The 27320-nt window shown below is 63.0% G+C and overlaps 1 protein-coding gene across 3 annotated transcripts; it reads right to left on the bottom strand.

Moving 5' to 3' along the window:
- Positions 1-25: 25 nt before the first annotated feature.
- GPSM1 (G protein signaling modulator 1) lies at positions 26-27236 on the bottom strand. 3 transcript variants are annotated; one of them, XM_087822942.1, is made up of 14 exons: positions 27172-27236; positions 20312-20533; positions 19416-19551; positions 19039-19181; positions 18362-18485; positions 18049-18164; positions 17098-17253; positions 16111-16219; positions 14725-14848; positions 10034-10104; positions 9007-9186; positions 3440-3596; positions 2750-2958; positions 26-1686 (listed from the first exon to the last, which is right to left on the bottom strand). In XM_087822942.1, exons 1-14 carry the CDS (start codon positions 27234-27236, stop codon positions 1480-1482), a joined length of 2019 nt encoding a protein of 672 aa, XP_087679068.1. In that variant the 3' UTR covers positions 26-1479. The 3 variants fall into 3 exon arrangements, with proteins under 3 accessions (XP_087679068.1, XP_016066513.2, XP_087679069.1); XM_016211027.2 differs by lacking the exon at positions 27172-27236 and adding an exon at positions 22998-24522; XM_087822943.1 differs by lacking the exon at positions 9007-9186.
- Positions 27237-27320: the final 84 nt, after the last annotated feature.

The following is a 27320-nucleotide window of genomic DNA, read 5'->3' as shown; positions in this document are numbered from 1 at the left end:
CACCCCCGTCTTAAAATGGACAGCATTCACTTGGCAGACTTTATTTTTAAAATAAAACAGAAAAACGTACCTCTTGGGTTGGAAAGGACCCATGGACAATATGGCAAACACATGAGGGCAATAAATACACATGTACATTCAAGTACCGGGTAGCTGAGCAGAAGCCCGTGCTCTGGTGCCTGACCCCACACCTGCCAGCCCTCAGGGGTCCCCATGCCTTTCATCACACCCTGCTCAGGTCGCCCTCCAGCACCCTCCACCCAGAGCTCCCAGGCTGTGTGCTCAGAGAGCAGACGCCTGGGGTGGGGCTGTTGCACCCTCACATGAGGAGGTGCTGTCCTGGGCCCTGGGGACCATAATGAGGCTCAACCCAAGGCTGAGGGGGTGCTGCAGGTTGGCTGAGGAATGGATGTGGGTGAGAACTGATGGCCACAGTTCCCAGGAGGCCTGTCTCCTGCCCAGTCCCATGGGCCAACTTGGGTGTTCTGGGACTGGACCCCCTCCACACATATGGGAGAAGGCAGGGACATATCCCTAGATGGTGGGGGGAAGGGCTGGGTGCTCACTGGGGGGCCCGGGGATGAGTTAAGCCCCTCTCAGCTTTGCTGACCCACCACCCCCATGGCTCCCGTGCTGGCATAGTCAGTGTGCAGACCTGGCTGTCGGCGGATCCTCCTAGAACCAGGCTCCATCCGTTGCTGGGATTCAGAGCTTGGAGCCGAGGAATGTCACTGCTTACCCCCTCCTTCCCCTCTGGGCCCCTGTCTGCTCAGGACGTCATGGGGCTGGGAGCTCAAGCGCCAGGCCCAGGAACTCTGTGGGAGCACATGAGCCTGCCTCCACTGTGGGATTCCTGTGAGGCCTTCTGGTTCCCCCTTCTCCAGCCTGGGTACGAGGGAAGGGAGAGGGGCCGGGAGGGGGCCCTCCTGGGGTGAGAGGCTGGGACTGGGGCGAACATGTCTGTGTCTGATCTTCCTGGGACCAGCTCTGGGAGGCCCCCAGAGACGACGCTGCAGAGAACCGTAGGGGGTATGGGGGAGGCAGCAGGGTTTTCACATTTGGCTGGGCAAAATGGAGCGGTGGGGGGCAGGGAGAGGGCACAGAAGGTCTGGGCAGCACCGGGGTCTGGGGCCGACATGCTGAAGGCCCACCTGGGCCAGGGGCAGAGGTGAGGGCAGGGCTGGCCTGGGCAGGCCTGCAGGGAGCTGTGTACCATGTGGGCAGGCCCAGTACAGAGAGTGCCCTCTACACGCATAGCAGCCCTGGCCCCAGCCCGCCTCCCTGGGGAGGGAAACTCTGCGGGAGCAGTGTGCCCATGTCCGGCTCAGTGGGAAGGGCGGGGGGCTCAGAGCCTGCCCTCAGCCATGGCCTTGGGAAGATTCAGCTTCTCAGGGACCTTGGGCATCCTGGACAATTGTGAGCCACTCCCCAGGCATCCAGGAGCGGCGTTGGGGCGGGCCTGGCTGTGGGTTAGAGACCTTAGCTGGTGCCAGGCTGGCACTGTTGCCGAGGCTCAGCTGGCCCGCCCGCCTCCTGCTCTGGGCTCCCGGCGAGGTCCACCCGCTGCTCGTCCATCCGCTTGGCCTGCACCCTCTGGATGAGGCTGAAGAAGTCCTCGTCGGGCATGGTGGGGCCGCGGGGCAGCCCGTCGGGCGGTGGGCAGCGCTGGTCATCGATCCTGGAGGACTAGGCAGACAGACACACGGGTCGGTGGCCTTGCCCTCCTAAGCCTTGGAGGGCCAGCCCAACGCCTGGACCAGTGCAGTGGCCCTCTGGACAACCCCAAGGCAGGGGCTGTCATCCAGTGAGTGCCAGTTCAAGGGGTCGCCTTGGGCTTCCCTGGATCTGCCTGGGAATCAGCACCAGGGGCAGCGGTGGGAGCCTTGACCCCCAAAGAGATTGGGTTGAACAACAGCCACTGGGTGTGGGGAGAGCTGTCAGAGACAGAGCTGGTGGGGCAGCCATGGAGACCACCCTGACAGTGGCGTGGTCACAAGCCCCTGGGACAGGGCAGGGGGCTGCAGCTCCCAGAGCCCAAGGCGTGGAGCTCCTCAGGGACCTGTCGGGTCGGGCTGACGCTGGTAGGCCGAGAGGGACGAGGAGCGTGTGGGCTTCTCTGCAGGGTCTGGAGCAGAAGGGCCAGGAACCTGCGTGCATGTGGACGGGGTGCTTGGGGGTGCTCGGGAGGGGCTGGTTTTGAGGCTCCCCGGGCTCGCCGAGGGCTGCGCTTTCCTGTCCTCTGTGGGAATGAACGTCAGGTCTGCAAACTGTCCAGCTTCTACACAGCAGCCATGCGGCAGCCCCTCCCCAGCCAACTCTGGGAGGCTCTCCTGACCCTGAAACCCACCTAGATTGGCCCAGATCCCCCGTGGCAGTGAGACCTCTCCTGCCCTCCCCACTCCAGGGGTGCTGTCTGGCCCTTGGTTTTCTCTGTCCAGAGTGGAAGGCTGGAGGGATTCCTGAGGCCACTGCCTTGGGGACCTGGGGATGCCCCGTATCTGTACGAACAGCCGAACTGAGGACATCCTGGGGTGGCCTTCTCAGGGGGTCTGACCACCTGTGGGCACTCGGTGACACTTGCTGAGCCAGCCTGTCATTCCTCTCCCCCCAGGGCATCCCCCAGACCCAGCCTGAGATGGGGGGAGGGGCCAGAGCCCCCTGCAGCGGGCCAGGAGCCTCCCCCGCAGATGGCAGAGGGGCCAGAGCGGCCTGCGGGGACGAGCACCCACCTTCCTGGCTGCAGGCCTACCTGGCACTTGATGAGCATGTTGAAGAACTCGTCCCCTGGCTCCTGGGGGTCCCCGTCGCCGCGCAGGTGCCCCAGGTTGTTGTGGGTGATGCGCAGCCCCGGAAGGCTGCCCACGCTGGCCCGCTGGTCATCCAGCCGGCGGCTCTGGGAGCTGGCGATGAGGTCAAAGAACTCCTCCGTCTGCGGGGACGCTGTCAGCGAGGGCTGTGCTGCGGGGGACAGGGGATGAGCCCAGGGGAGTTTCCCTTGGGTGGGGGCAGCTGGGCTGACACAGGGACCCTGTGAGGGTCAGACCTGAGGTGGGCCAGGTGGGAACTCTGACAGCTGTGAGTCCAGCCCAGCCCATCGCACTCCTGGGGGCACATGGGGTCCCAGGTACCCCTGCCTGGAGCCCCACACCCGCCTCCGGGGACTTCTGGGAGGTGATGGGGTTATGGGAGGAGAGCTTCCCCTCCCACATCCACCCCAGACACTGATGCTCCTGACACCCTGTGTTCCCGAGGGAGGGCGGGATGATGACACGTTCCCCAGGATGCAACTTTGGGAAAGGCAGGGGTGGAGAGCTCACAGTGACAAGGGGCACTTTGCAGCTGGTCTGCACCGCCCCTCAGGAGCTCAAGGGGGGCAGTGGAGGGAGAGGAAAGACTGGTTGTGCACCTCTCAAGGTCAGGGGAGCCAGCCAGTGCTCACCAATCCTCTCCTCCAGGGTGGAGGCAGCTGTGGCCTCAGCAGCCCCCGGCTGGCCCTCTTCCAGGGGACAACGCTGGTCGTCCATGCGGCTGCTCTGGAACTTGCTCAGCAGGTCAAAGAAGCACTCCTCGTCGGAGGACGGGGCCCGAGGGATGCTCTGGGGAGAAGGGGCAGGGGCATTAAGCACTAGCAACAAAGGTGGCCCTGCTCCAGTCATCGGCCCCTCACAGACCCGTGAACACGACTGAGGGGGCTGCTCAGCCTGGGCCAAGGTGAGGACTCTCATCTGCCACCTGCTGGTCCCCCAGCCCCAAACCTACTCCCCAGCCTGACCCTTCCTTCTCCTCCCAGTACTTGCTGTCCAGCTCTTTGTCATCCTCCCCAGACATGGCACTGCCCCTCCCCTGGGCCACTCACCCCCACCCCGCTCACACATCCCAAGCCTTCCTCCCCCTCCGGGCAGCCTCCCTGTGCCCCACCCCCTGGGGCTTTTATCCTGTGTCAGCCCCTGCAATGAGCTCCACCTGTGCACCTCTGGAGCCCTGCACCTCGCACAGCACTCACCAGTGTCTGCTGAGCAAATGAGTGAGTGAGGGAGGGGACGAATGACTAGGCCTTCAGCAGGCAGGGAGCCTTGCTGACCATAGTCATGGTCTGTGCAGGGCCCAGAGGTGCCAGCAACATCAGGTCCTATCACCAAAGGCAAGGAGACTGAATTGGGGGAGGTGAGGGCTCCTGTGTTCCACCCTAGTCCCACCCTAAGCACGAGTTTATAAGTTCCTGGACCAGTGGACAGACCCAAAGAACAGCAGTGTGTGCGGGCTGAGGCCCTAGAGAGCAAGTGCTAACAGGCCAAGGTGGGAGTGTGCAGGCCCAGGGCGGCTCTAGGTGGCTGGGGGTGCAGCCTGGATGTCAGGCTGAAGGCAGTGGGTTTGTATCTGGACCACACAGACTCCGGGAGACACCATCAATACAGCCTGGGTGTTGAGGAGGGCTGACCCAGCCGGGCCTGGGCAAGTCCCTCTGCTGGGGTTAGGATAAGAGGGAAGGGTGGCCCTTGAAGGGGCCACAGTTCTGGAGGGAGGGGCAGGGGTGGAATGAAAAGCAAAAGACCAGGTCACTGAGTCCCAACCAGCAGAGTGACCTTGGGCAAGACCACCCCCACTCTGGGCCTCAGTTTACACATCCACAGAAGGGGTGGCTGGAGGGTGGGGTCCATCTGGCCTCCCCAAAGGGCAGAGCCAGAGCAGGCCCACCCCCTCCCCAGCCTCGCCAGGCCTCGCCCAGGGCCCCAAGGGCTGACAGATGGCACTCTGGCTGCAAATCAGCACCCTATCACCTCCCCCAGAAGCCAGGATACCCATACCCTGCCCAGCTCCACCCGTCCATCTCAGCTGGCTGGTGGCCTCCTCAGGGCCGGCTTAGAACTGGGAGCATGGAGACACCACAGCAGCAGACACCACCCACTGGGTGCCTGAAATGTGCGGCTCCCATCACCAGCCCACTTCACAGAGGAGACTGAGGCAAGGGGAGCTTGCAGGGCCCCTCAAGGCCACACAGTAGCAAGGAGCAGGCCCAGCTTGGCCTCCCGGAGCACAGCCAAGGGGAGTTCAGAGCTGGGCTCCTGCTGTGGCAGCTTGAAAGAGAGACCCTACCAGGTCCTCCTGGTCCCCACCCCCTCAGGGCAGGTCCAGAGCCAAGGCCGGGGGCAGTTCAAGAACCTCCTCAGGGCTCTGCTCTCATGCGGGGAGGGGGGGAAGGGACAGCTGGTATGAGGGGCCCAGAGGGGCCCTGGCCAAGGGGCTGCCCTTAGGGCCTCCTCCGGGACCTGCAGGCAGAGCACAGCCGATAGCACAGACTGGGGCTGTCGGGTGCCTCCTTCAGTAGGTGTGGGCTCTGCTCCCAGGATGTTTGGGGCCAAGTGGCTGTGGGGAACCCCAGGCTCAGCCAGGAGTGGGGTGAGCACAGCAGCACCTCACAGAGGGTTCCCAGGTGGACTGTGGGCCAGGTAAAGGGAGCCAGGCCCCTCCCAAGACAGGTGTGACCCCAACACTCCTTCAGCCTCCCCTGGACTGAGACTCGGTGCTTGAGGGACACACCTAAAGGAGACTGGGGTTTGTTCTGAGGCCCCTCACAGCCCCATCACCACTGTGGCCAGGGCTGGGCTGAGAGGGACCCTCCACTGCCCTCCAAAGAGGTTCCTGAGGCCCCAAGGCAGAGCCCATCTCCAGCCTGAGGCTTGGCAGCCCCCACCCTCTGGAGCCCAGGGCCACCTCTGAAGGACTGATGCCTCCCTTATGTGATGTGGGGGGCCGCGGGCCTGAGACCAGGGCAACACACAGTGAGGGTCTGGACAGTTCCAAAGCCCCACGCCCTCAGGGCACCACCTGGATCCTAGCAAGACAGGGCTCCTGGGGGCTACCCCCATGCTATGACCTCTCCTTTGCCCCAAATTCAGGCTCCATCCATCCCGGGGGGGTCTCAGAGCTCCTCTTCAGATCGCACTCCATTCCCTCCTGCTAGAATTTCAGTCGTTTCTCACTAGGAGCAAGGGGCCTCCCCTCCCCTGGCCTGGGGCTGCCCTCCCCAGCCTGCCTACCAACCCCTCAGAGCAGTGGTGCCATGGCCCCGGTGATGCCCAGAACTGAGGCCAGGGGCTGAAGGCAGGAGGGGAGGCTGCTGGGGCAAAGCAGAACACGCTCGAGCTCACCCCCACAGCGTGGGTCCTAGGCTGACCGCTTGGTCCCCTGGGGTGACTGCACGCCCACCCGAGTGGCCCCCAGGAGAGCCTGGGAGCCTGGCCTCAGTCCAGCTTCACACAGGCCCGGGTGCTCCCTGGCCTCCACCTGTGTCGGGGCCCCACACTCACACCGGATCTGTAGCTTGCTGGATCCACCAGGCGCTGATCAAGGTGCTCGGCCACGTGGAGCCTGGGCAGGACGCCAAGGTGCCCGTGTCACTACCCTGTCTGTGATACCCAGTGCCACTTCGCTGCTGAAACCCACGGGGCCCTGTTAGCTGGATGCTTAAATAGGACCAGGGTGAGGGCCCCTCCCTGTCCCCGCCCACCCCCACTGAAGCTCCGTCACTCACACTACACACACACACACACACACACACACACACACGCTCCGTAAACACTCAAGATGGATTTTCCTGAGCACAGCACTGAGCACTCTGGCTCTGGGCCTGTGGCAGTCACACCAGAGGGGCAAGGGGGATGGGAACCGTGTGGAAAGTACTTTCCCACTCTGACCCCAGGCCCAGCTTCCTTCTCAAGCTGGGTCAGCCCAGGAAAAACCACCACTTCCTTTAGCTGATTCCTGAGCCAGGGTTGCTGCAGCCCCATGAGGAGCTGGACAAACAGGACCTTTCCCATTCTGGGGCTTGGTCACCCTCAGGATGGGCCGTGAAGCCCAACACCCCCCCACATGGCCACGTCCCCACACAGCAGCCCCCCTGGCCTCTGCCTAGCCCCAAGCCCAGGCCCATGGCCCCCAAGGCCCTCCCTGGCCTCAAGCTGGCTCAGGAAGAGCCCTGTCCTTGCTCCCATCACTGCCAGCCCTGGGTCCAACCACGAAGCAGGGGCCAACCAGCAGGGCAGACCACAAGAAGCATCTGGGGAAGTGGCTGTGAGCCCTGCAGGACAGGTGAAGACAGGATGGGGGACACCAGAGCCCTCCTCCTAGGGCCCTCCCTTCCAGGTTCCTTCCACAGCAAGCTCAGATCCCTGGGGACAGAGATGTCCCAGCTAGTGGCCCAGGCCCAGCCCTCTAAGGTTGCCTCCTGTCCCAGGAGCTAGGTCGAGTGTCTGGTGGGCAGGGGGCTCAGCCTGCCACTGGGGTCCAGGCCTCCAGCTGGAGCCAGGCTCAGTACTCTGCCATGAGAATCCCCTCCAACACCAGAACCACCCGAAGCTCTGCTCTGTTCTCCATGGGGCGAAGCTACAGGTGCCAGGGCTGACCCGGCCTTGGAACCCCAGGTCCACAGATCCTAGCTGGATACCCCCGGCCAGATTCTTTGCTGTTCTGGGCCTCAGTTTCCCCTCTCAGGGTTTCTGTAAATGAGCTACACAGACAAGCCTGAGTGTCAGCCGTTGTCTCTGTTCAGAAAAAGTGGTCCCGAGACGGCAGCCACAGGGGCGCTGTGGGAGTAGTGGGAGTAGTGGGAGTGGGGCTCACGGCTGACCTGCTGCATGTGCTAGTCGGGCTGGACGGGAGCAGCCTGGGCCACTGCAAGCCAGGGCCCACCTCTGGGGCCTGAGGCTCTGACGCCCTTGGGACTGGACGCGGCAGGTGCACAGCTTTGCCCTGGTTGCCTTTTTGTGAAAACTTAAAAACCAGCCACCGTGTGGGGAGGCTGATGTGATTTAGGGGTTTGGGGAATCAAAAAGACAACTCTCCCTTTGTTCTCCCTGCTGTGGGGGAGGGGCGGGGCAACTGGGATTCAGGCTCTGCCCCCTGCCTCACTCGGCCCCATTTCACATGAAAAATGGTAGGTGCAGACAGTGTGTCCCCTGATAAGTACAGTGCCTGGGTGGAGAAACTCAGGCAATGAGGGGCCATGAGTAAGGGCAGGTTTCACCCACCCTCACCAGCCCTGGTCAGGTTCCTACTCCACAGCCTGCCATGGCTCCCCAGTGCGTTGGCATTGGTGGTCCTCCCCTGCCCAGGCCTTTCTGGCTGGGCCCACTTCCAGACTCCCCCAGCCCCCATCTTTAGGGCTGGCCCAGCCATTCCCCGTGCTCTGTCCCGAGACGAGTTCTTGAGGCCCCTCAGACCACACAGCCCTCTGTGTTGCGGCGAGGCCCTGCACTGCCTGGGCTCAGGATAGGGCTGGCCCCCAACAACAAAGCCACAGTGTCAATACTGGCCCCATTCACCTGGGGCAACCAGTGACCCGTCCCCCAGGAAGGGATCCCCTCCTCACCAAACTTCATGGACACAGACCCCGGCCAACTGGGCAGTGCTGGGGTCAAATGGGGTTGGCAGAGACACCCCCACCCCCGGACTTGTGGAAAAGAGGGCGGGAAGCAGCCATCTGTGTGGAAAAATCCTGCACCCACACCCACTACGGGCTAGGAAGGTGCTGACTAAGCCCTCGAAGGGAACTGTTTTTAGACTGATTCCCAGAGGCTTGGACCAGGTGTTCTGTGTAGGGGGGTCCAGGCTGACCTCTGACCTCTGACCCATTCCTGTGAGCCTGGAAGGGCTCCTGGGCACAGTGGGACACCTACCAGACGGCAAGAGGCCATCCCCCATCCCTCCAGCCCCCATCTGTCTGTCTACCTGTCTGTCTACCAGGATGGGCTGCAGGCCACCTGAGGACCTGAGCTGCCGCTGCCCCTTGCTGAACACTGTTGCTCTGTCCACTGGGCCTGACTGCGGCTGGGCCTGACAGTTACACACTGTCCCTGCACTGCCAGTAAGCCTGGCGCCCACCAGGTCCTGCGAACAGCCACGGCCACGATCTCTGCCCCCTGGAGTAGCTCCCACGTCTTCTGTCCAGCATGGATGGTGGAGGCCCCACCTGGGCTCCCTGTTGGAGCCCAAGGAGAAACTGCCTACCGTGCGAGGCACCTGCACCCGGACGTCCGCGCTGTCCAGTGGGGAGTGGCCGCCCTCCCGGGGCCTCCTCTCAGCAGCGTCCGGCCCTTCCTGGTACTTCCTGCTCCTCATGGGGAGGGGGAGCACGTCCCTGCCCTGCCCCCGCCAGTCCCCAGAGTGATGGCTGTCTCCATTCTGCTCCTGGGGAGGGGGAGGGAGGCCAGGCGTGGGTAGGGCCACCAGCAATCCCAGGACCCTAAGGGGGGGGCCTGGTGAATGCAGTCACCCCATTTCACAGACACAAGGGAGGAGGAAGAGAGCTAGCAAGGCCCGGGGGGCGGGGAGGGGGGCTGGCAGGGAGGGACAGAGCAGGGCACTGGAGGAGCTCAGGCTGCACCTCTGACCCCCCAAATGTTGACCTTCCCACACTAGGAAACATATGACTGTGGGTGACCCTGAACCTCATCTCCCAGGAGGCCCCCCATGGGCCTGTGCAACCAAACCCAGTGTACACTGGAGTAATGAGAGGCTCAGAGGGTAGGTCACTTCCCCAGGGCCGTACCGAACCCACCCCAGCAGATACAGAGGGCCCAGAGCCCACCTGCCCAGCCCCAAATCTGCTTGGGGTTTGCAGAGCCCCAGCAGCTCCACTGGTAACAGCTCTGCTTCCCCATGTGACAGTGTCCGAGTGGGAAGGAGCAGATAGGAGTGGGCTGGCCGAGACGCTGGGGACATGGCTGGGCAGGGCAGAGGGGTCTGCAGTGTGTAAGGACCCGTGGCTTGTCCCAGGGTATGCAGCAGGCAGGACCCTGAGGTGTGATGGGAGGGAGTGGGTGCTGGTAGTACAGGGCCTTGTGGTGCCTCTCAGGGAACCAATGGGGGCAGATGGCACATTTATCTCCCATGGCAGGGACATGACGTGGACAGAGTGGTGGCAGCTCAGCAAACACTGCAGCAGCCTCATTAGCCTGCTGCCTGCACTCTGCCCATGCTCTGCCACTCTGCTGACGTCCTGTGTGCCCCAGCCGCCCACCCAAACCCGGCTCACCCGCTCCAGGGGGAGCCTCAGCAGGTCCCAGGTCTCCGCACTCAGCCTCTGTGTCCTCTTGGGCCTGGCCCCTGGAAAACAGTGGCTCAGTCAGCCAGTGTTGACCCCTGGCCTCCAGGTTGGCTGGCACAGGTGGGGCCCTCTGGGGAGCAGAGGCTAGTGAGCCTGCACCCCAGGAGGGAGATGAGCTTGCGATGCCCCACCCCATGTGGAGGCAAAGGCAGTGTCTGCAAGAACTCTGGGCTGGGGTGGAGATGGGATGGACCCTGCAGGGCCTGGGTGGAGTCTCGCTTTAGTGTTTCCAAGTTCTGGACCCGGCTCCCTTCCGGCCCTCTCTGTGATCACCCCAGCATTACACATGGGCTCCGCTCGTGAAGCTCAGAGGCTCTGTGCACACCTGCGGTGGACAGCATAGGAGCTGAGCCCCGAGACATCCCCATACTGGGCACGCCACAGCAGGGAGCCCTCAGCGGGCGCCCTGACCTCAGCCCCAGACCATACCCACTGCCTGGACCCAGTCCCCAGAGGGAGCCAGCTCAGGTGGTCAGTGACTCAGGCCAGCCCAAACCAAGTGTCCAGGGCTTCATGAGAACTGGGCAGTTCAGAGACAGCTGGAGGGGATGGCGTGGGCAGCTGTGCCCTTTCCCTGTCCTGGCCTCTAGGTTCTGAGGAAGCCACACCCGGTCCAAGAAATAAGATGGCCGGCAGTGGGAATGCAGTGGTCCTCGGAGGCTGCTGTCCCAGGAGCCCAAGGAGGGGGCGGATGCAGAGGCCTCACCAGGAGGCAGCCGACTGTTTGCTTCCCTTCCCACCACTAACTGCCCTAGAGCAGGGCAGCCGGACCCTATGTTGTGTCATGAGGCTGAAGGACACGGGGCTGAGAGTGGGGTCAGGGTCCCCACTCCTCCCAGCCCATTAGGAAGAAATGACATCTCACTCCCAAACCCCACTGCACTTGGGAGCATCGCCTGTCCTCTCTGCCACATGCAGTGATGGGGAGAAGGGAGGGGACACCTTAGTCCCAGGCCTGAGATGCCCACAGGGCCAGGACGCAGCCACTATACAGGGCCCCTACTCACCACAGGCAGCGGAAACCCTGCTCCATCGCCCGCCGGGGCCTGGCTGGGGCCTCTCTTGGCTGCCCCCTGACACCCTAGCGGCCCGACTCGGTTTCCCCACCTTGTCTGCTGGGCCCCAGGACCCACTCGGCCGCTTCTGCCCTGCCTGGCCCTCCTCGCCCCTGGCCTCGGCAGAGGCTGGAACGCCCCTGACACGCAGCGTCTGGCTCCGGGGCGGGTCCCTTCATGGTCAGCAAGGGCGGCAGGCCCTCTGGGCCAAGCTAAATGCACCCTCTGTGTGAGAGTGCCCAGGTCCTCCTCGCCTGCCAGTTCCAGCGCCCGCACCACTGGCTGACTGGGGCATTCAAGCCAGGGCACCACAGGCTTGCTCTCCACCCCTCCCAACCATGAGGGTGAGGTCTGGAAATTTCCCGGAGCACTGTGCGAGTCTGCCAAGATTTATTGCCATCTTTGCCAGTTTGGGTCGCTGATGTGCACCCAGGGCTCCCACGGAGCTTGGCGTGTAGTAGGTACTTAACCAGGATGTGGTCAAGTAGCTAGTGTTTGCTGAGCACCTAAGTGCGGGACCCTGTGTGCGGTTTCCCACGCACTGTCCTCCTTCAGGGCACCCACCTGGACAAGTCACAGAGCCTTGGGTCAGGACATGGGAAGTAGGGCTGCAGGCCCCACCGCACAGGGCAGGTGTTATAGAAAGTCAGGCTGGCCTCAGAGGGTTAGGTGAGGGTGGGTGGAGAAGGGGCAGACATAAAGACAGGGGGCCCCTGCGGCCCTACAGCCTTCACCTGTGTGTCACAGGTGCCTGAGGCCACTGACTGCACAGATGGACAGTGATGTGTCTACATCTTTAGCCCTCCCTGGGGGCATGAGATGTGCCCTCATTCCTGCCAGGCGCTGTTCCAAGGATGACCAGTGGGCCCACTTCCCAGATGGGGAAACTGAGGCACAGCTGGGTCAAGACATTTAGCCAGCCAGGACATGACAGAGCCAGGGTGAGAGCCCACAGCCTAAACTGCCTGTCAGACATGACACCATGTACATCAACTCCTCAACGCAGTGTCCAGGGGACTCCTGCTGCTCTGTACCCCGGACGCGCTGAGCAGGGACCAGAGGACCGAAGGAGCTGCAGAGCAGTGCAAGCCCGTGGGACAGAGGACAGCCCAGGCCCATCAGGACAGACGGGGTGATCCAACAGAGAGGGCAGGTGGACTGGCTACCTCTGCTTATGTACTGATGGAACAGCCGTGTCAAGGGGGTCACAGGGCCCCCATCCAGCATGCCCCAGCCACCAGGTGCCCTTGCTGGGAAGGGAAGGGGTGGGACACCCAGGACACCTGGGACTGACCCGGGCTCAGACAGCAGTGACAGGGAGGTGCCCCGGCCCACACAGACTCGCTCAGGGCCCTCTTTGTTGGGGTGGGGGCAGCACAGCTGAGAGGTGAACTGAATAGCAGCCGGCTCTGGGTCCTCCAGCTACAGGAAGGGCCCTTGTTTCTATCAAGACAGGGAAGAAAAGCCCAAGGCCTGGCCTCCAGCTGGCCAGCTACCACCACACCCACCGCAAGCCACGCCCACCAAGCAGGCCCCGCCCACCAAGCAGGCCCCGCCCATGGCTCCCTCCAGAATTCCTCCCTAAACGGCTCCGGCCAGGTGCTCCCCTTCCCCCTCCACCTCCCACCCCAACTGATAGGCTCTGGATATGGAACTGCCCCCTCCCCCAAGGGAGTTTCCAGGAGGCAAGCTCTTGGCTTCTGGAAATCGGGCCAGCCCACCACTCGGGCCCAGTATGCACTGAGCGAATGAGCGAATGCATGCTACCACCCCTGCAAGAGGCCCTGCCCGGGCCAGGGTGCCAGGCTCACCTGGTTGGGGGGCTCCTCCTCCAGGGACGCCCAGACTCAGGGCTCCAGCCTGCCTCCAGAGGCTGCATCCCAGAGCTGGAGCCCCCAGGGCTGCCGGCCCCCAGACCAGCTTCCTCCGGCCTGAGCAGATTGCACTGGTGACCGCCCTCCCAGGAAGATGGCCTGTTCCCAGAGCCTGCTGGCGTTCCATTGCTAGCGTTCCAGAAGCCCACTGGAGAGGCTTCTGGGGGCCCTGGCCTGGGAGGGCCAGACTTGGGCAGAGCAAAGGCATTGGCGTGGGGAGGACAGAAGCTGCCTTGTTCCCGCACAGCCAGGCTGTTCACCCACCACGCCCCCCTTTCCTCAGGAGTTCCGAAGCTTGGCTGCGCCTCCGCCTCCATGGGAGCCTTTCCAGACGCTGACCCAGCCCTGCCCCCACCTACTGCTGGGGTTCCCAGAGGGTGGCCTCCAAGGGCCAGGGGTTGCCAGGGGCTCTGGGCAGAGTTGCCCACCCTCAGAAAACCTGGCCTGATACTTTCTGGGGGACCACACTCCATCCCAACCCCTTTGACCACAGCACATCAAAAGAGGGGCAAGCTGAGGGTCCCAGAAGCCTCTGCTCCCTCCCTTCAGTCCTCAGCAATCTAAGTTGGGGGTGACGTATGCCCCCCATCTCCTAGGGCAGGCCATCATCAGAAACCCTGGGGAACCACCACCAGCCAGCACCAGCTTCCTTGGCCTGGTTTTCAGCAGGTCAGGGGCCTTTGGCAGCTTAGGCAGAGTGGGCACCCCTGGGAACACAGCCATCAAAAGGCTGGGGCCAGGCTCCCTGGAAACTCAAGAACCATGTGGGTGTGGAGGGGCAGCTACCTCCCTGACCTGAGCCTGTCCCATAGTCACCTGTAGCCACCTGGGGAAGCCAGCTCAGGGCGTAATACCCTCCCCCAGTCCCCTGACTTTATTAATCTATTTGCTTTGCAGGGAACAGTCTGTTCTTGAGAGCACATTGCTGACCTGTATGGGGTGACCAGCAGCCCGTGAGTGATGAGGTCATTACAGTGGAGTGGACCTGATTAGTACTGGCTGCATGCTCCCTGGGCCCCTCCCTCCTCCCAGCAGCCTCCTCTCACCCTGGTCCCCTAGGCCCAGCCCCAGCCTGGAAGGGTCCTCAGCCCCAGAGAGGGGGTGGAGCAGCTGAGTAGGGGCAGTGAGGGCCCTCTCCTCTTCCTGATGGTCATGGTGCAACTGGGTGATAAACCCAGGGGAGATTCAGGGTGACCACAGGCTCTTGCTGCCCCAGAGACCATGAAGAAGAGGCCTGAATGCCCATATTCCCCCATGTTGTCCCCACCCCTTGAATGCCCAATCCCATCCCACTCACCAATCTCCCTGATCCCTGCCCTGCCCTGGGAGACAGGGTCCACCTTCTGTGCCCCCAGCACCTGGAGAGCCTGTCATGCCCTCATCCCTACTGTGAGCTCCGGAGCAAGGCAGAAAAGGGCTCCAATGCTGACACACCCCAGGCATAGGGGCTCCCCACCCCTGGGGGCCCCTCCCTTACTGGGCAGCTCTGTTAGAAATTCTCCGTTTGGGTTCAGAGCTCACCTCCATGGAACCTGCACCCACAGGCCGCAGTGCTAACCTGGCCCCTGTATGAGCCAGCCCCTCCCCAGGCAGCCCTCCTGTCACAGCCCTGTCCACCAAGGCCCTGCATCCCAGCCAAGGTCTCAGCCTGTGGGGAACCAGACTCCCTACCCCCAGCCCAGGAACTCACCTTGAGCCTCGTAGCCGGCCAGGTCTGGCTTCTCTGCGGCCGCCGGGCTGGTCAGCCGGCCCAGAGCCAGCTGCAACTGTGCCACGTTCATGCGGGCCGTGAGCTCCCCGTTTCGGTCCCCAATCTGTGGCCAAGCAGGGCCAGGTCAGTGGGCAGGCAGGCTAGGAGGCCCTCAATGGGTCTCCAGGGAACCAGGACTCACTGTGCCCCAAGGTGAGTCTGGGGTCTGTCCCTAGGTGGAGGTGGCCTCACATACCCTCTCACATTGCAGGAAGGCGTAGGGCCCTCCTTCTCAGGTACCCTCCCGTGGGTCTTGGCCTGCTCTGGCCACACTGCACCTCTCTCAGCCCCTGGAGCTTTACACCAACCCCTCAGGTGCCTGCCAGGCTCACGGCTCCTCCTCGGCTCCTCCCCAGTTCCCAGCTCAGAGCAGCGGCTCCCCGGGAGAACCCTCAGTGCAGAGGTGACATGCATCGTCCAGGAACAAGTCAAAGAAAGGGCAATCTGGCAGGTCTTCTGCATGGCGCTACAGGCACCACTGCTAGGCCCCTGCCTGTGCTCAGATGGACAAGGGCTGCCCTGCTGGTGGCCCAGGTAGAGGGCTCTCCAGGCCAGGCCCTCCCCTGTCCTGAGCTCTCCTGCTCCTTCCATCTCCACCTGGGCACCTGTGGGCCTCACCTGCCCATGGACATGAGGCTGTGGTGGGTCTGGGCAGGCGTTAGGGGTGTGCTAGAGGAAGGTGACGGGGGCTGCTTCTTGGAGATCCGGGGGGGGGGGAGGAGGGCAAAGAGCAGGAAGGGGGTGTGGTCAGGAGAAGTAAGGCAAGGAGCCAGGGAACCAGAGTTCGCCTGTGACAACTCTGTGGTTTCCAGCCACGGGAATACTCTGATCACAACAGGAGGGTTCTGGGTGGACAGGCCCCTTGGTTGCCCACCTTCCCCAGGAAGGTGTCTGGCTGGGGGAGTCCCAGGGGAAGATCCTGCAGGGATAGCCTCTGGCAGGTCATTTCCACCTTGGGTGTTGGGCACAGGCATCCCTGTGGCCCAGCCTGGCCAGTTTCCCTAGGGACAGAAGGACCTGGTTATGGACATGCCCACAGGGCACACTAATGCACTAGGAGTGGAAAACAGGCCCCCTGATCCCCCCACCCCCACCTCCTGGCTACAGCAGACAATTAGCCACCAAGCCTCAGAGGACATGGGGTGGCCAGCCCGCCCCTGGGCAGCACGCAGCAATAGACCAGAGAGGACACAGGGACAGTCCACAAAGAGCTCAGAACACACAAAGGCACCCGGCCAGTCTGGAGCTGGTTGGGCAGCGCCTAGGGGCCCCCAGTGCCAGCTGAGGCAGTGGTTGGGGACTGGCGGGGGAGCTGGACTGGCTCACCTCCTGGGAGATCTCCAAGTGCTTCTTGGCGAAGGTCAGGGCCTGCGCCGGGCTCCCCATGGACACGTAGGCATTCCCCAGACTCCAGCATGCCCGGCCTTCACCCACTCTGCCAGGGAGGGAAACTGAGTCCACATGTGCACCACCATGCAGGCCTACCAGCCTGCCCACCAGCCCAGCCATCCCAATCCCCGTCTCCAGGTGGTAGGGCCCAACAGGACAGGAGGTGGAAAGGACAGAGGAGGTGGGGGGTGGGCAGCTTCATGGGTGGGCTAGGGGTGGGGCACTCATCTTGGAGTAGAGCTGGGAGCTGGCTACCTCAGCCTCTAGGGTCTCCGGCCTGGCCTTGCTTGCCCCCTAGTGGCCAGCGAGGCTCTCACCTCCATGGCTCCTTCCACCCTTGGGGACAGTGGTGACCTCAATCACTCCGTTCATTAATTTTTTAGTTGAGGTGAAAATCATCTAACATAAGCTTAACCATTCTAGAGCACATGATTCGGTGGCAGTGTGTACAATCTGTGACTGTTGCCACTATCTACTTCCAAAACATCACCACCACCACCCCAAAAAAGTGCCTCCTGGCGGGGCAGCCTTTTAGGAGACCCCTCCTGTCCACCACCTGTGAGAGGCCCACGGCCTGTGGCTCTGAGCCCCCTTGTTCTGGCCACTGCCCACCCAAACGACCGTTGTGCATGGCTGTGCGTTTAGGAATCTTCGGTCTGTCTGTCTCCATAGAGACTGGTACTTATATAGATATGGGGGCAGCTCAAAGGAGCGACGAACTAGATAAAGAGGGTGAACCTCCTCCGCCAGCTTGTGCCAGGGGTTTGCTGCGAGTGGTCCTGCTCGGGGTCACTCGGTCAGTGGCAGAGCAGGGCCTCGGACCCAGGCCTTGGCCTCTGTCACCACCTTGTGATTCAGCCTGCAGGGCTTGCACGGAGCCCTCTGGGTGGGGTCTGCCCACCTCCGCATCCGCACCGCACACACCTGTCGGCCAGCTCCTGGGCGATGAGCAGGTGCCGCAGGTGGAACTCGGCTGCGCGCTCGTAGTCCTGCAGCAGCGTGTACGTGTTGCCCAGGCTGTAGCAGGCCTGCGCCTCCACCGCCTGGTCCTTGAGCTGCCGGGACAGCTGCAGCGTCTTCCTGCGGGCAGAGGGGCAGCCCTCAGGAAGGAGGTTCTAGTATCCCCCTCTCCTGGGGGGCAGGGCACGTCTTATGACCCCCACTCCTGTCTGAGGGGTAGACGGCGGGCAATGGGGCAAGCAGCCCACCCACCCAGAGGCCTCCGGCCCCAGGACCCCACAGGGTTTTCTCTGGGGCCTGGCTGTGTCCCCATCCTCAGATGGCCAAAGCACCTGACTGCTGGGAGCAGACAGGTGGGGCCCCACCAGGCTCTGCCCACACTGGCCAGTCGCCTCACCCTCCTGAGCCTCCGCCTGTCCACAGGGGTCCCGGGGACAGCAACACTTAGGTCAGGGTCCCGACATGGAGCGTCAAGGCTCGGCGCAGGACCTGGTGCACGTGACCTGGTCTCTGCCCCGTGGCTACCGCTCAGCTACTCAGACCAGGAGGCAGATGGCCCAGCGAGTGTCTTGGCACCAGTCAGGGAGCCCCAGGAGCCAACAAGGTCCTTACCATACTAAGTCCATATGGGAATGGTTATACTTGCTCTGGGGTCCTTCCAATAACTGGCACCAGAAGGCCCTCAGCCAAGGCCGGCTGTGTGCCTGGCACATGGTGCCTCCCCCAGCGCTCACCAAGTCCCCAGCAGCCCCGGACTACAGCTTTGTCAGTCTGCCTTTCTGGGGTGGCCAGAGACCCCCCACCTGCCCCTGGGGAGCCTGGAAAGTCAGACTCCCCACCTTGGGGCAGATGCCTCCTGGGCCTGTGCCCCCCTCAGGCCCCACCCTCGCCCTGGCTGAAGGGGGTGCTGCCTACTTGTAGTACTCGGCAGCCACATCGAAGCGCCCCAGGAAGATGTGGGCATTCCCCAGGTTGCTGTAGGCCCTCCGCTCCGCTGCCTTGTCTCCAAATTCCTTAGCAATGGCCAGGCGCTGAGGACACAAACCCACAACACAGCTGGTCACGGAGCAGCCACAGGACCCAAGCCGACAGCAGGTGCTGCCTCCCCGCCAGGGTTGCCCGCCCCATGTCTGTGTGTCCAGACGGAGCAGCCCCAGGAGCCCCAGCACCAAGGTCAGACAAAGCCTGGGTGGATGTGGGCTGCCCACGCTGCTGTCTGTCCACTCACCTCCTTGTGGAAGGTCGTGGCCTCCACGAAGCTCCCCAGCAGGTAGTGGGTATTGCCCAGGTTGCCGTAGGCCCTGCCCTGGGCCGCTCGGTCGCCCAGCTCCTTCACCAGGGACAGGTTCCTCCTGGAGGCCGAGTCCATCAGAGGCATGTCCCTCCCAGTGTGAGGGAAGCAAGGCCCCATGACCCATCCCTCCAGGCAGAGGATGCCAAGCGGGTGCTTGGCTCTGGTGCCACTTGGTCCTGTCTGAGCTCCAAGGCTCGGGTTAGGGGCTCCCCCTGTCTCCAACTCTGGTTTTCAGGTATAACCTCTGTTCTAAAAGGAAGAGTTCTCCCAGACCCAGGGGTTCAGCCCAATGCCCTGGCCCTTTTTCCAGCCGAATGTTTTTTAAATGTCACACACACTTTGGTGAGCAGTCTCCCTACTTCTCTCCACTGCTGCGGATGAGCACGGGGCAGGAAAAGCAGGGGCTTCAGGGAGTCCCAGCAGACCCAGAGGACAGGTGCGGGAGGGTGTGGGGTAGGAGGGCCAGCCTGGCTGCCACTGTCAGGGGCCTCAGGGAGGTGGTGGGCCGGGTGTGGGCACTGTACTTAGGGCTGCCGCTAAGTCTCTGTGCCGAGGGCAGGGGCCCTGGGAACGTCTGTGGAATTTGTGGACCAACCCCGCCACCCACTCACTCGTAAAACTCGGAGGCCCTGCGCAGCGTCTCTCGAACATCGGGTGGCAGGTGCCCGGGGTCCTGTGCGGTGTTCCAGGACAGCTGCTTGCCCTTGGCGTGGTATACGTTCCCAATGTTGTAGAGCGCCCTCGCCTCCCCAATCTGTGGACAACACCAAGGTTGGGGTGTCTCCAAAGCCACAACCGTCAAGAAACCCACTAGCCTTGGGCCAGTGGGTGGGAACATCGCCCCAAAGCGTACACGCAAAGCTGGTATGCGCACTGTCCAGGCTGTACCTGGGGCTCCAAAAGCAAGAACTTGGGGAGGGACATCATTAGGTCCATATGCTAAGGTAGGGGGCTGGACAGGGAAGCAGCCCGGGGGTTGATAACCTACCTTGTCCCCCTGCTCCTGGGCAATGTCCAGGTGCCGCTGGCAGCAGACAACAGCCTCATCAAAGCGGCCCAGGACCTTGAGTGTGTTGCCCAGGTTCCCACTGGCCTTGGCCTCCCCCATGCGGTCACCGATGGTCCTAGAGGGCAGGAAAGAGGGTCCAGGCTGAGTACTGGTTGGAACCGAGCTCAGCAGGGAATGAGGGCCTGGGAGAACCAGCCCTTGGTTGGGGTGCACAGCTCAGGATTACCCTTCTGCTGGGCCAGGTCTGCAGCTGTCAGGGCTCAGGGAGGACCTTGGGTCGAGGTAAGGAGAGTTAGGGGGGCCTCGAAGTGAGAATTGACATTAGGATAATTCATGCAGTGAGTCTTCGATGCATGCATTCCAGCACCACTCTAGGGCTGGGTGCTGAGGACAGGATGCAGGGCTCACTGGCTGGTGGGGAGTCCAGCCGCTGAGGCTGCTGAGAAGTGGCTACTGCAGCCTCAAGAAGGAGCAGGAGCGGGGGGTAGCAAGTGAGGGAAGAGTGTTTCGGGGTGGGAACAGAATGGGCAAAGGCTTGGAGGCTGAAGGAGAACAGAGACAGATACAGGCAAAAACACAGGGGTAGGGAGGGGTAGCTACCCTCCTACACACAGTCCCAGAGACAGGCACAGGCTCTTGGACACACGTGTGCTCAGTCACAGGATACTGGGCCACACCCATGCTCACACACATGCAGACATACAGACACGCTCACACGTGTCTCAGCTTAAACACAGCCTCCTGGGGGCACTTCCTGGATCCCTTGGACCCTGAGAGCTCTGCCACCGGGCTCGTATTGTGACCCACTTCCCGGGGGCAGGGCACCCAGACCCTGCTTGGACAACCCTTTGCGCCCACACTGCACCGCAGCTCACCGGGCCAGCAGTAGGTCGTGCTTGTGGTACTCCAGGGCGCGGGCGTACTCCTTCAGGTAGAAGTAGGCATTGCCCAGCTGGCTGTAGATGGCACTCAGCGTCTTCAGATCCTCAGTGCCCACCTGCACAGCAGCCTCGAAGAAGGCCACACCTGCCTTGAAGTCCCCAGACTTGCATAGACGCTCGCCCTCCAGGGCCAGCTCCAGGCATGAGGCCTCCATCCTGGGTGGAGAGAGGAGGGGTCACAGCCTGCCTCTCACGCAGTCACACCTAGGGACCTGTCCTCCGAGTCATCACTACGGACAACCGGGTCCCTCAGATGGCGGTGGCCTGTGCCATGCTTATACACACAAACATAAGTCTCTTCTTGGATAAACGCCTAGAAGAGGTGCTAGGTCCAGTGGCATGCCCATCCCCAGGTTGGCACGCCTGTGCTGCTCACCTATGCCCAAACCTCCTCACTGCCAGGGCTCAGGAGCACCTGGGGCGAAGTCGTGAGTCTGTGATTGCAGCAAGACCCTCGGCCTGCGATGGTGGAGCTCCAAACACTGCCAACCCCCAAGTGTCAGCCGCCCAGGAGAGGGGCCACACACCATCTTCCTGAGAGGCATGGCAGCCTGCGACAGGCCCTGATCCCGACTGAGAGCAACCGAGGCTCAGAGAGGGTCAGTGAGCTGACAGACCACACAGGCAGGATCTGAGCCCAGCCCCTCCCTAGTCTGCAACCTGGAGGGGAGGCCACATCCTCCAAGCCCCCAGTGGGAATTGGAGGCTCAGCCATCATCTGTCCTCACTCCCTGACCTCTTCGGGAACATGGCTGTGTCTGAGCCCAGGGTCAACCAGCCCCCGGCCCCTTCCTGCCCCTCCAGGCTGAGAAGCGCTCTGCTGGCTGCCGGCCAGGACTGGCTTGAGAAACAGCTGTTCCCGCCATGTGCCCCCACCCTGTGGTGCGGCTGTGGGAAGAAGTGGACAGTACCATGTCCCAGGATGAACCCACATCCTGGAAACCGGCCCCGGGTTCCTGCCCCTTGAATCTGGCCCAACCCCAAGGGCCCAGGGCCCTACGTGACCACCAACACCTCTCTGGTGGCTGTGCTGGCTCCCCCCGCCCCGCCGCCTTTGGGCAGGGACTTCCGAGAAGAAGCCCCTCACCCTTGGGCGCTGCACAGCACCCTGAGGTGCGGCCCTGGGCCGGCCACTTTCCCTCAGGGCCTCGGCCTTCTCCGCGATACTCCCTATTGGTCACCTGACCTGTTGCCCTGCCCTGGGGACACAGATGCCATGGAGGCACAGAAGCCCCAAACTGGAGGACGGCCTGAGGGCGGGAGGGGAGGGGCACGGGCCTCAGTGAGGGCACCATGTAGGCAGCAGGAGGAGCCAAGGGACAGGGTCTTACCACAGAGACCCTGGAAAAGAGGGAGCCTGCTCCACGTGATCACAGGCCAGCCCCTGCTGTCCCTGTCTCAGTCCCATTGCTTTCTGAGGTTTTCAGAGTTCATGGAAGACCTACAGAGTCATTAAAAATGTCCACAGAACAATCCCGTTGCGCCCCAAGGTGCTCGGCCCTTCTCTGTGTTGTTAGAAACGTGCAATGATCAGGAGTTATTGAGGGGAAACCAACGTATTTCCTTAAAAAATAAAGTTGTCTAGGCCAGTGCTTCTAAGCTGTTTCAACCAAACACCCCTTTGATACAAACCACAAGTCCGCTTACTCTGTTGCCACGTTATCAAGAACATGGGCACCTCAAACATTTCCAACGACAGCAACACCACATGGACAGGCTGGGTGGGGCTAGTGGACCCCCCAGAAGCCGCACCCAGCACCCTGGGCCCCACAGGCTCACAGTTTTCTGCTGGGGAAGCCCCCCACCTTTGCAGGGCCCCTTGCCCAGCTGTGACTCCCAACACCAGGGTCACTCGTCCTGGGGAGAGTAGGATCGTTCACTCCATGGAGAACACAGGGCCTGAGCTCTGGGACCTCACCCCCACTCTTCCTCCCCCAGATTCAAGCAGAGCTTGTGTGACCTCTCCGAGAGCCAGGGGTCAGGAACATGGCCTTGAAACCTCAGGACACCAGACCCTTGGGCCTCCCTCCAGCCCCTGCATGCCAGGGCCTCCCATGGGTGATGTGCCTGTTCCTCCGCAGCCACCTGACCAAGTGCTCAAGGAAGAGCCATCCGGATGCCACATCACAGGAGCCCACGGGCAGCCCTGCGGTGCCAGGCATGGGGCTTCTTTATTAGGACCAGTATGTCCCTGCCCAGTTGCTTGGCAAGCCATCTGATGGGCGAACTGCCCTCTCCTCCTAGGTGACTGTGGAAGGGACATGGGCTCTGAACCGTGGGTATTTTCAGAGAGGAACATGCCGTGTTGGCTCTGGCAGATCTGGCGGCCTCCCTCCACCTGTCTCAGAGCAAAGGTTTCTGGCTTAGGAACTTGGGGCCCCAAAATCAAGGGGGTAGGGGTCATCCTGATGGGACATCATCGCAAATGCAGACTGGGGGGGTCTAACATGGGTCCCTGGCAACATGGGGAGGTCATCTGGAGAAGCACCAGGCAGAGTATACCGGGCTAGAAGCCCCCACCCTCTCCATTTACCCCAAAACCTCCAATGGCACCTTGACCTCCTGGCAGGCACCCATCACGCGCCCCTTGCCCAGGTGCCCTCCCAGGTGCCCACCGCACCTTGTCCTCTGCAGGTTACGCATCTTCTGCACGTACAGCCACAGCTCCAGGCCCACCGGCAGCAGTAGTGGGCGGGGGCGGGGGGCTCCATATACCACTTTGCACACTGCCTTCTCGGCCAAGCTCAGGGCCACAGGCTGGCCCTCCATGGCCACAGCCAGCATTGCTGGGCTCTGGGCCTCCCTCCTGGGCAGCCAGCCCTTGCCCTGCCTTGGCTGTTGGTCCTGGGGTTGCACCAAACTTGGGGTTCCCTTGACTCTCCCCACCCCAGGGTGGTGGGCTGAAGGCTCTGGCGGCCTCAGCTGCAGGAGACCCCAGGTCCTTGGACAGATCATTTGGGGTTCCCAAGGCCTGAGGTGGATCAGAGGATCAAGGGCAGCTCAGAGCCGGGATCAGCACAGTCAGCAGGGCGGGGCCTGGTGGGTGGGCGGGGTGGGTGTGTGCGAGCCCTGAGCTGCGCAAAGCCTAGAGGATGTCCCTTTGGGGGCTGGCACGCAGCAGGGTGCAGAGGCAGTGCCCTCCTTCCCACTTTCCCCAGGCCAGCCCTGGGCCAGAGCTGTCACTCAGCACAAAGGAGCCTCAGGTCAACGTTTGTGCCTCCAGGACCCACCTGGAGTGAAGCTAGGATTCCTTCTGGGCAGGGTCCCTGCCCTTCTGGGCAACTGGCCCCTCACCCCATCCTGTTAGTGTCTCCCAACCCTCTGGGGGCTGTAGGGTTACCCAGGGCGGGCAGACATTTCCTTTCCTGAAAGGTGCCAGCCCCTTGACGGTCTATTCTGCCAGGCTCCCAGCTCCTCCAGCCACTTGTGGCCAATGAGGAGGGCGGCTGATGTGAACTTCCCTGGGCAAGGGGAGGGGCTGCCTGGAGTAGCAGGGTGGGTGCAGACATTCAGCCACAGAGGCTCAGTGCTGGCTGGGTCCCCTGTCCAGGCCCGTCAGAGTAGAATGGTGGAAAGAAGTCAAGGTGTCTCTCGGGGCCTCCCTTCTCAGCCCTTCCAAGGTGCTGCCCTACCCCAGGAGCCCCTGGGACCCCATGGGCCCTCCCAGAGGTTCTGTCTGCTCCACTTGTGGGCAGCCCCTCCTGCCAGGAAGGTTCCCCAAGGCTGTGCAGCTAGGAACTGCAGCTCCAGGGCAAGGGAACTGGAGAGCCAAGGTGGGCTCTACCACCTGAGATCACCCTGGGGTCTGAGCAGGGATAGGAGCCCAAGTGGGGCGGGTGAAGGATGCTGCAGGCCCTGCACATTTGGGGAGGGGTCTGAGAGGGTATAGCCCTTGGAAGGGGCTGGGAGGTGGATGCCAAGGTAGGGGATCAGGTCCCAGGCCACCCACCTGCACCAGGCCCTGCTCTGGGAAAGCCGGACACTAAGGGTGTCCAGGCCAGGCACTCTCCTCTCTACCCTGAGGTCTCTGTCCAATGCCACTATCCACCCTCCAGGACAGGTCGGCTGAGGGGAGCAGGGCTTAGACCACCTCCTCCGTACCCAACTCCTGTTCACAAGTTGAATCCCCAAACTCTGCAGCTCACATCAACCCCAGGCCCCTATTCCGCCTCCCAGGGCTGCCACTTGACACCTGTACTGCAGGCCACCCTCTCCTGTCCTCTGTGATGCTACCTAGAATGGCCAGGCCCACTTGCCTGCCCTCGGCCCCACACGCCACCTTTGCAGGCCTATGGGTATTTGCCCTGGCAAGGTGCCTGCGTGCACTGGGCAAAGTGTTCTGCGAGCCCACTCTCCTGCCCACTGCCAGCTCATGCACCCTACAAGACTGCCTGGGCCTCCCAGAGGCCTGTATACCCCAAGGGCTGCCAAGAGCCCCACTCTCAGGACAGGAGACTGGGGCTGGGCCGGCCAGGGCGCCCTGGCCCCTGGGGCTGTGGTCTTAGCTCTCCCTGCCAGACCCTGGGGGCGGACAACCTTCCCACTTGGGATTTGCCATCTACTTAAAAAGATGCTTAAATGTTCATCTCCAGTTCTCCACCTCCTTGGGCACCTCGGTACCAGCCTGCCCCACCCCAGCTGGTACACCTGTGCAGATCTACTCTCTAACACCATGCCTGCCCAGAGCATGCACCTCTCCTCAAAAGGGGGCTGACTAGGGCCGGCTTTCCCAGCAGCCAGACCGCAGTGGCCAGGAGGCTGGGGCCTGTCTGCCAAGCTCCCGCCGACTGACTGCTGGCTCACCAGGTAATGAAGTGGTTATCGACTCCCTGGTGGCCAGCTTTACTGCTCTGCTACCAAATCGTGGTGGGCTCTCCCCATCTTCCCCCAACATGCAGGCTTCACAGGGGCCGACGACCATGGCCTGAGGCTGCTGATCAGGCCTCTCCTCTCCTGCCCCATGGCCCCACTGGAAAAGGATTCCCCCACCCCATCCTGCCAGCCTCCAAAAGCCAGCTCTGACCAGGAGTTGCCCTGCCCACACCTGGCCATGGCTACCCAGTGGGGTCTAAACCCACCATGGGCCTCATGGGCCCTGCAGAAAGATCGTGGCCCCACATCCCAAACCTGTGCCGGGCTCACCCAGCCCAGCTTAGCACGGGTCTCAGCTTGTAACGATGCCAGGCGGGGCTCAGGACTCTCCCAGCATCTCCAGCGAGCTGTCCCCCAGGCCAGGGTCCTGCCTGGTGTGTCCCCACTGGGCTCTGGCACCGGCCCACACCCTAGGCTTCCATGTCAAGCTGTGGAGTGACTAGGATGTTTTGGACCTCATGCTCAGCTGTGCCAGGTCTCCCAGCCCGCCCGCCCTCCCTCTCTCTCTCTCTCTCTCTCTCTCTCTCACACACACACACACACACACACACACACACTCACACACCAGTGGCAGCCAGATTAACTCCTGTTGTTCTTTGGGACCAAGCACCCCCTCTTCATCAACCATAACCCTGGGGTAAATGCTGCCTGCACCGCCGTGCATCCCATGGGGGGGTGGAGGGGGTCCTTTAGGGCAGGCCTCCAGCGTCAGCTGCCAGCAAACCCACCCGCATGCACTCCCCCTACATGGGGCCCAGGAGCCAGGCTGGGGGCTCAGCACTCAATTCCGGAGACCACACAATGGGGGCTGTGTCTCTGGCCAGCAGCACAGACCAGACCAAGGTGGGGAGGGGCAGCAAGGCATTTCACCCACCACCACGCCCTCATTCTACACATGGGGGGCACAGGCAGAGGTCTGCTGCTGATGGACTGCCTGGCGAGGCCCCCTGAAGGCCACCAGTATTAGGGGTGGCCTGGGGGTGCTGGGATGATAGTGTCTTTCAAGCTAGGGGGTGGGAGGTGCCATCGGGCTCACCGCAGGGAGCCAGGTGTGCCTCTGGGATCTGCCAACAATAATCACCTTGCCCAGCACTTATGCCTGCCCCACTCTGCTGGACACCGTCATGGGTTGGCAGAGTCCAGCCCCCCTCAAAGGGTCCTGGTGCCCACCTAGGCCAGGCCCACGGCATCATCCTGTGGAACACCCTTGAAAAGCCTGGTGTCACCAAACAGGCACGCAGCCCTGGGCCAGGCCACCCGACGGGCACGGGGCGCAGAGCCCAGACCGCTGCCGTCACCCATGAATCTGCCCCGAGGTAGGTGTCTTTTTAGGCAGGCACACACCCACCTGGTGGCTGGCTCTGCAGCCCCAACCCCCGTGCAATCCGCTGGACCCAGGCTCTGAGCGGGCTGGCTGGGGGCAGAGCACCACCCATGGCACAGCCCGCTCTCTCCTGCCACGCCGCCCCCTGAGTGCTTGGGCCCGGGCAGTGGCAGGTGAGGCCAGGCGTGCGAGAGAAGCTCCTGGCAGCCCCCTCCGCACCCCGGCTGTGCCAGGTGGCCCAGCCGCCAGGAGAAGCTGCCCTGTGCCGGGGTGGGGGCCGGGCAGGCAGCAGCCCACCCAGCCACCTACCCTTACCCTGCCCACCGCTTAGCCTGCGGGCTTCGGCTAGTCCCGGCTCTCGCGGGCGCGCGGGCGGAGGGAGGCCCAGCACCCCCACGCCCCGTCCTCGCGCCCCCGCCCCCCACCCGCAGCTGCCCATCCCCGCGCCCTCCTCTGCCGCGCGGCGCCCCCCGCTCTGCGCCCCTCCCCGGCGGCCCCGCGGGAGGGCGCGTCCCGGCCACGTTGCGCGCCCGCCGCCGCCTTTGTTCCCGGGCGCCCGCCGCGGGCCGCGGGTCCCCGCCGCCGCCGCCCAGCCCACCTGGAGTAGAGGCGCCGGGCCGCGCCGGGCAGCTCGTCCGCGCCGGGCGGGGCCGGGCCGGCCATGGGCAGGGTCGCCGCAGGCCGCGGCCGCGCTCCGCCCGCGCGCTCCGCCCGGCGTCTGTCCCCTGTGCGCTGTCTGCTGTCCGG

The sequence above is a fragment of the Miniopterus natalensis genome, chromosome 12 (genome assembly GCF_054644295.1).
Source record: "Miniopterus natalensis isolate mMinNat1 chromosome 12, mMinNat1.hap1, whole genome shotgun sequence".
In the NCBI taxonomy this organism is placed as follows: Eukaryota; Metazoa; Chordata; class Mammalia; order Chiroptera; family Miniopteridae; genus Miniopterus; species Miniopterus natalensis.
This window is presented reverse-complemented; position numbering and strand designations above follow the sequence as displayed.

Coding starts and splice junctions, on each gene's coding strand:
- GPSM1 (XM_016211027.2), bottom strand. CDS start 23,332: ATGATCTGTCCAAGGACCTGGGGTCTCCTGCAGCTGAGGCCGCCAGAG. Junction 20,534..22,997: donor CGTAACCTGCAGAGGACAAG/GTGCGGTGGGCA, acceptor CTCTCCACCCAG/GATGGAGGCCTCATGCCTGG. Junction 9,187..10,033: donor TGAGGCTCCCCCTGGAGCGG/GTGAGCCGGGTT, acceptor CCCCCTCCCCAG/GAGCAGAATGGAGACAGCCA.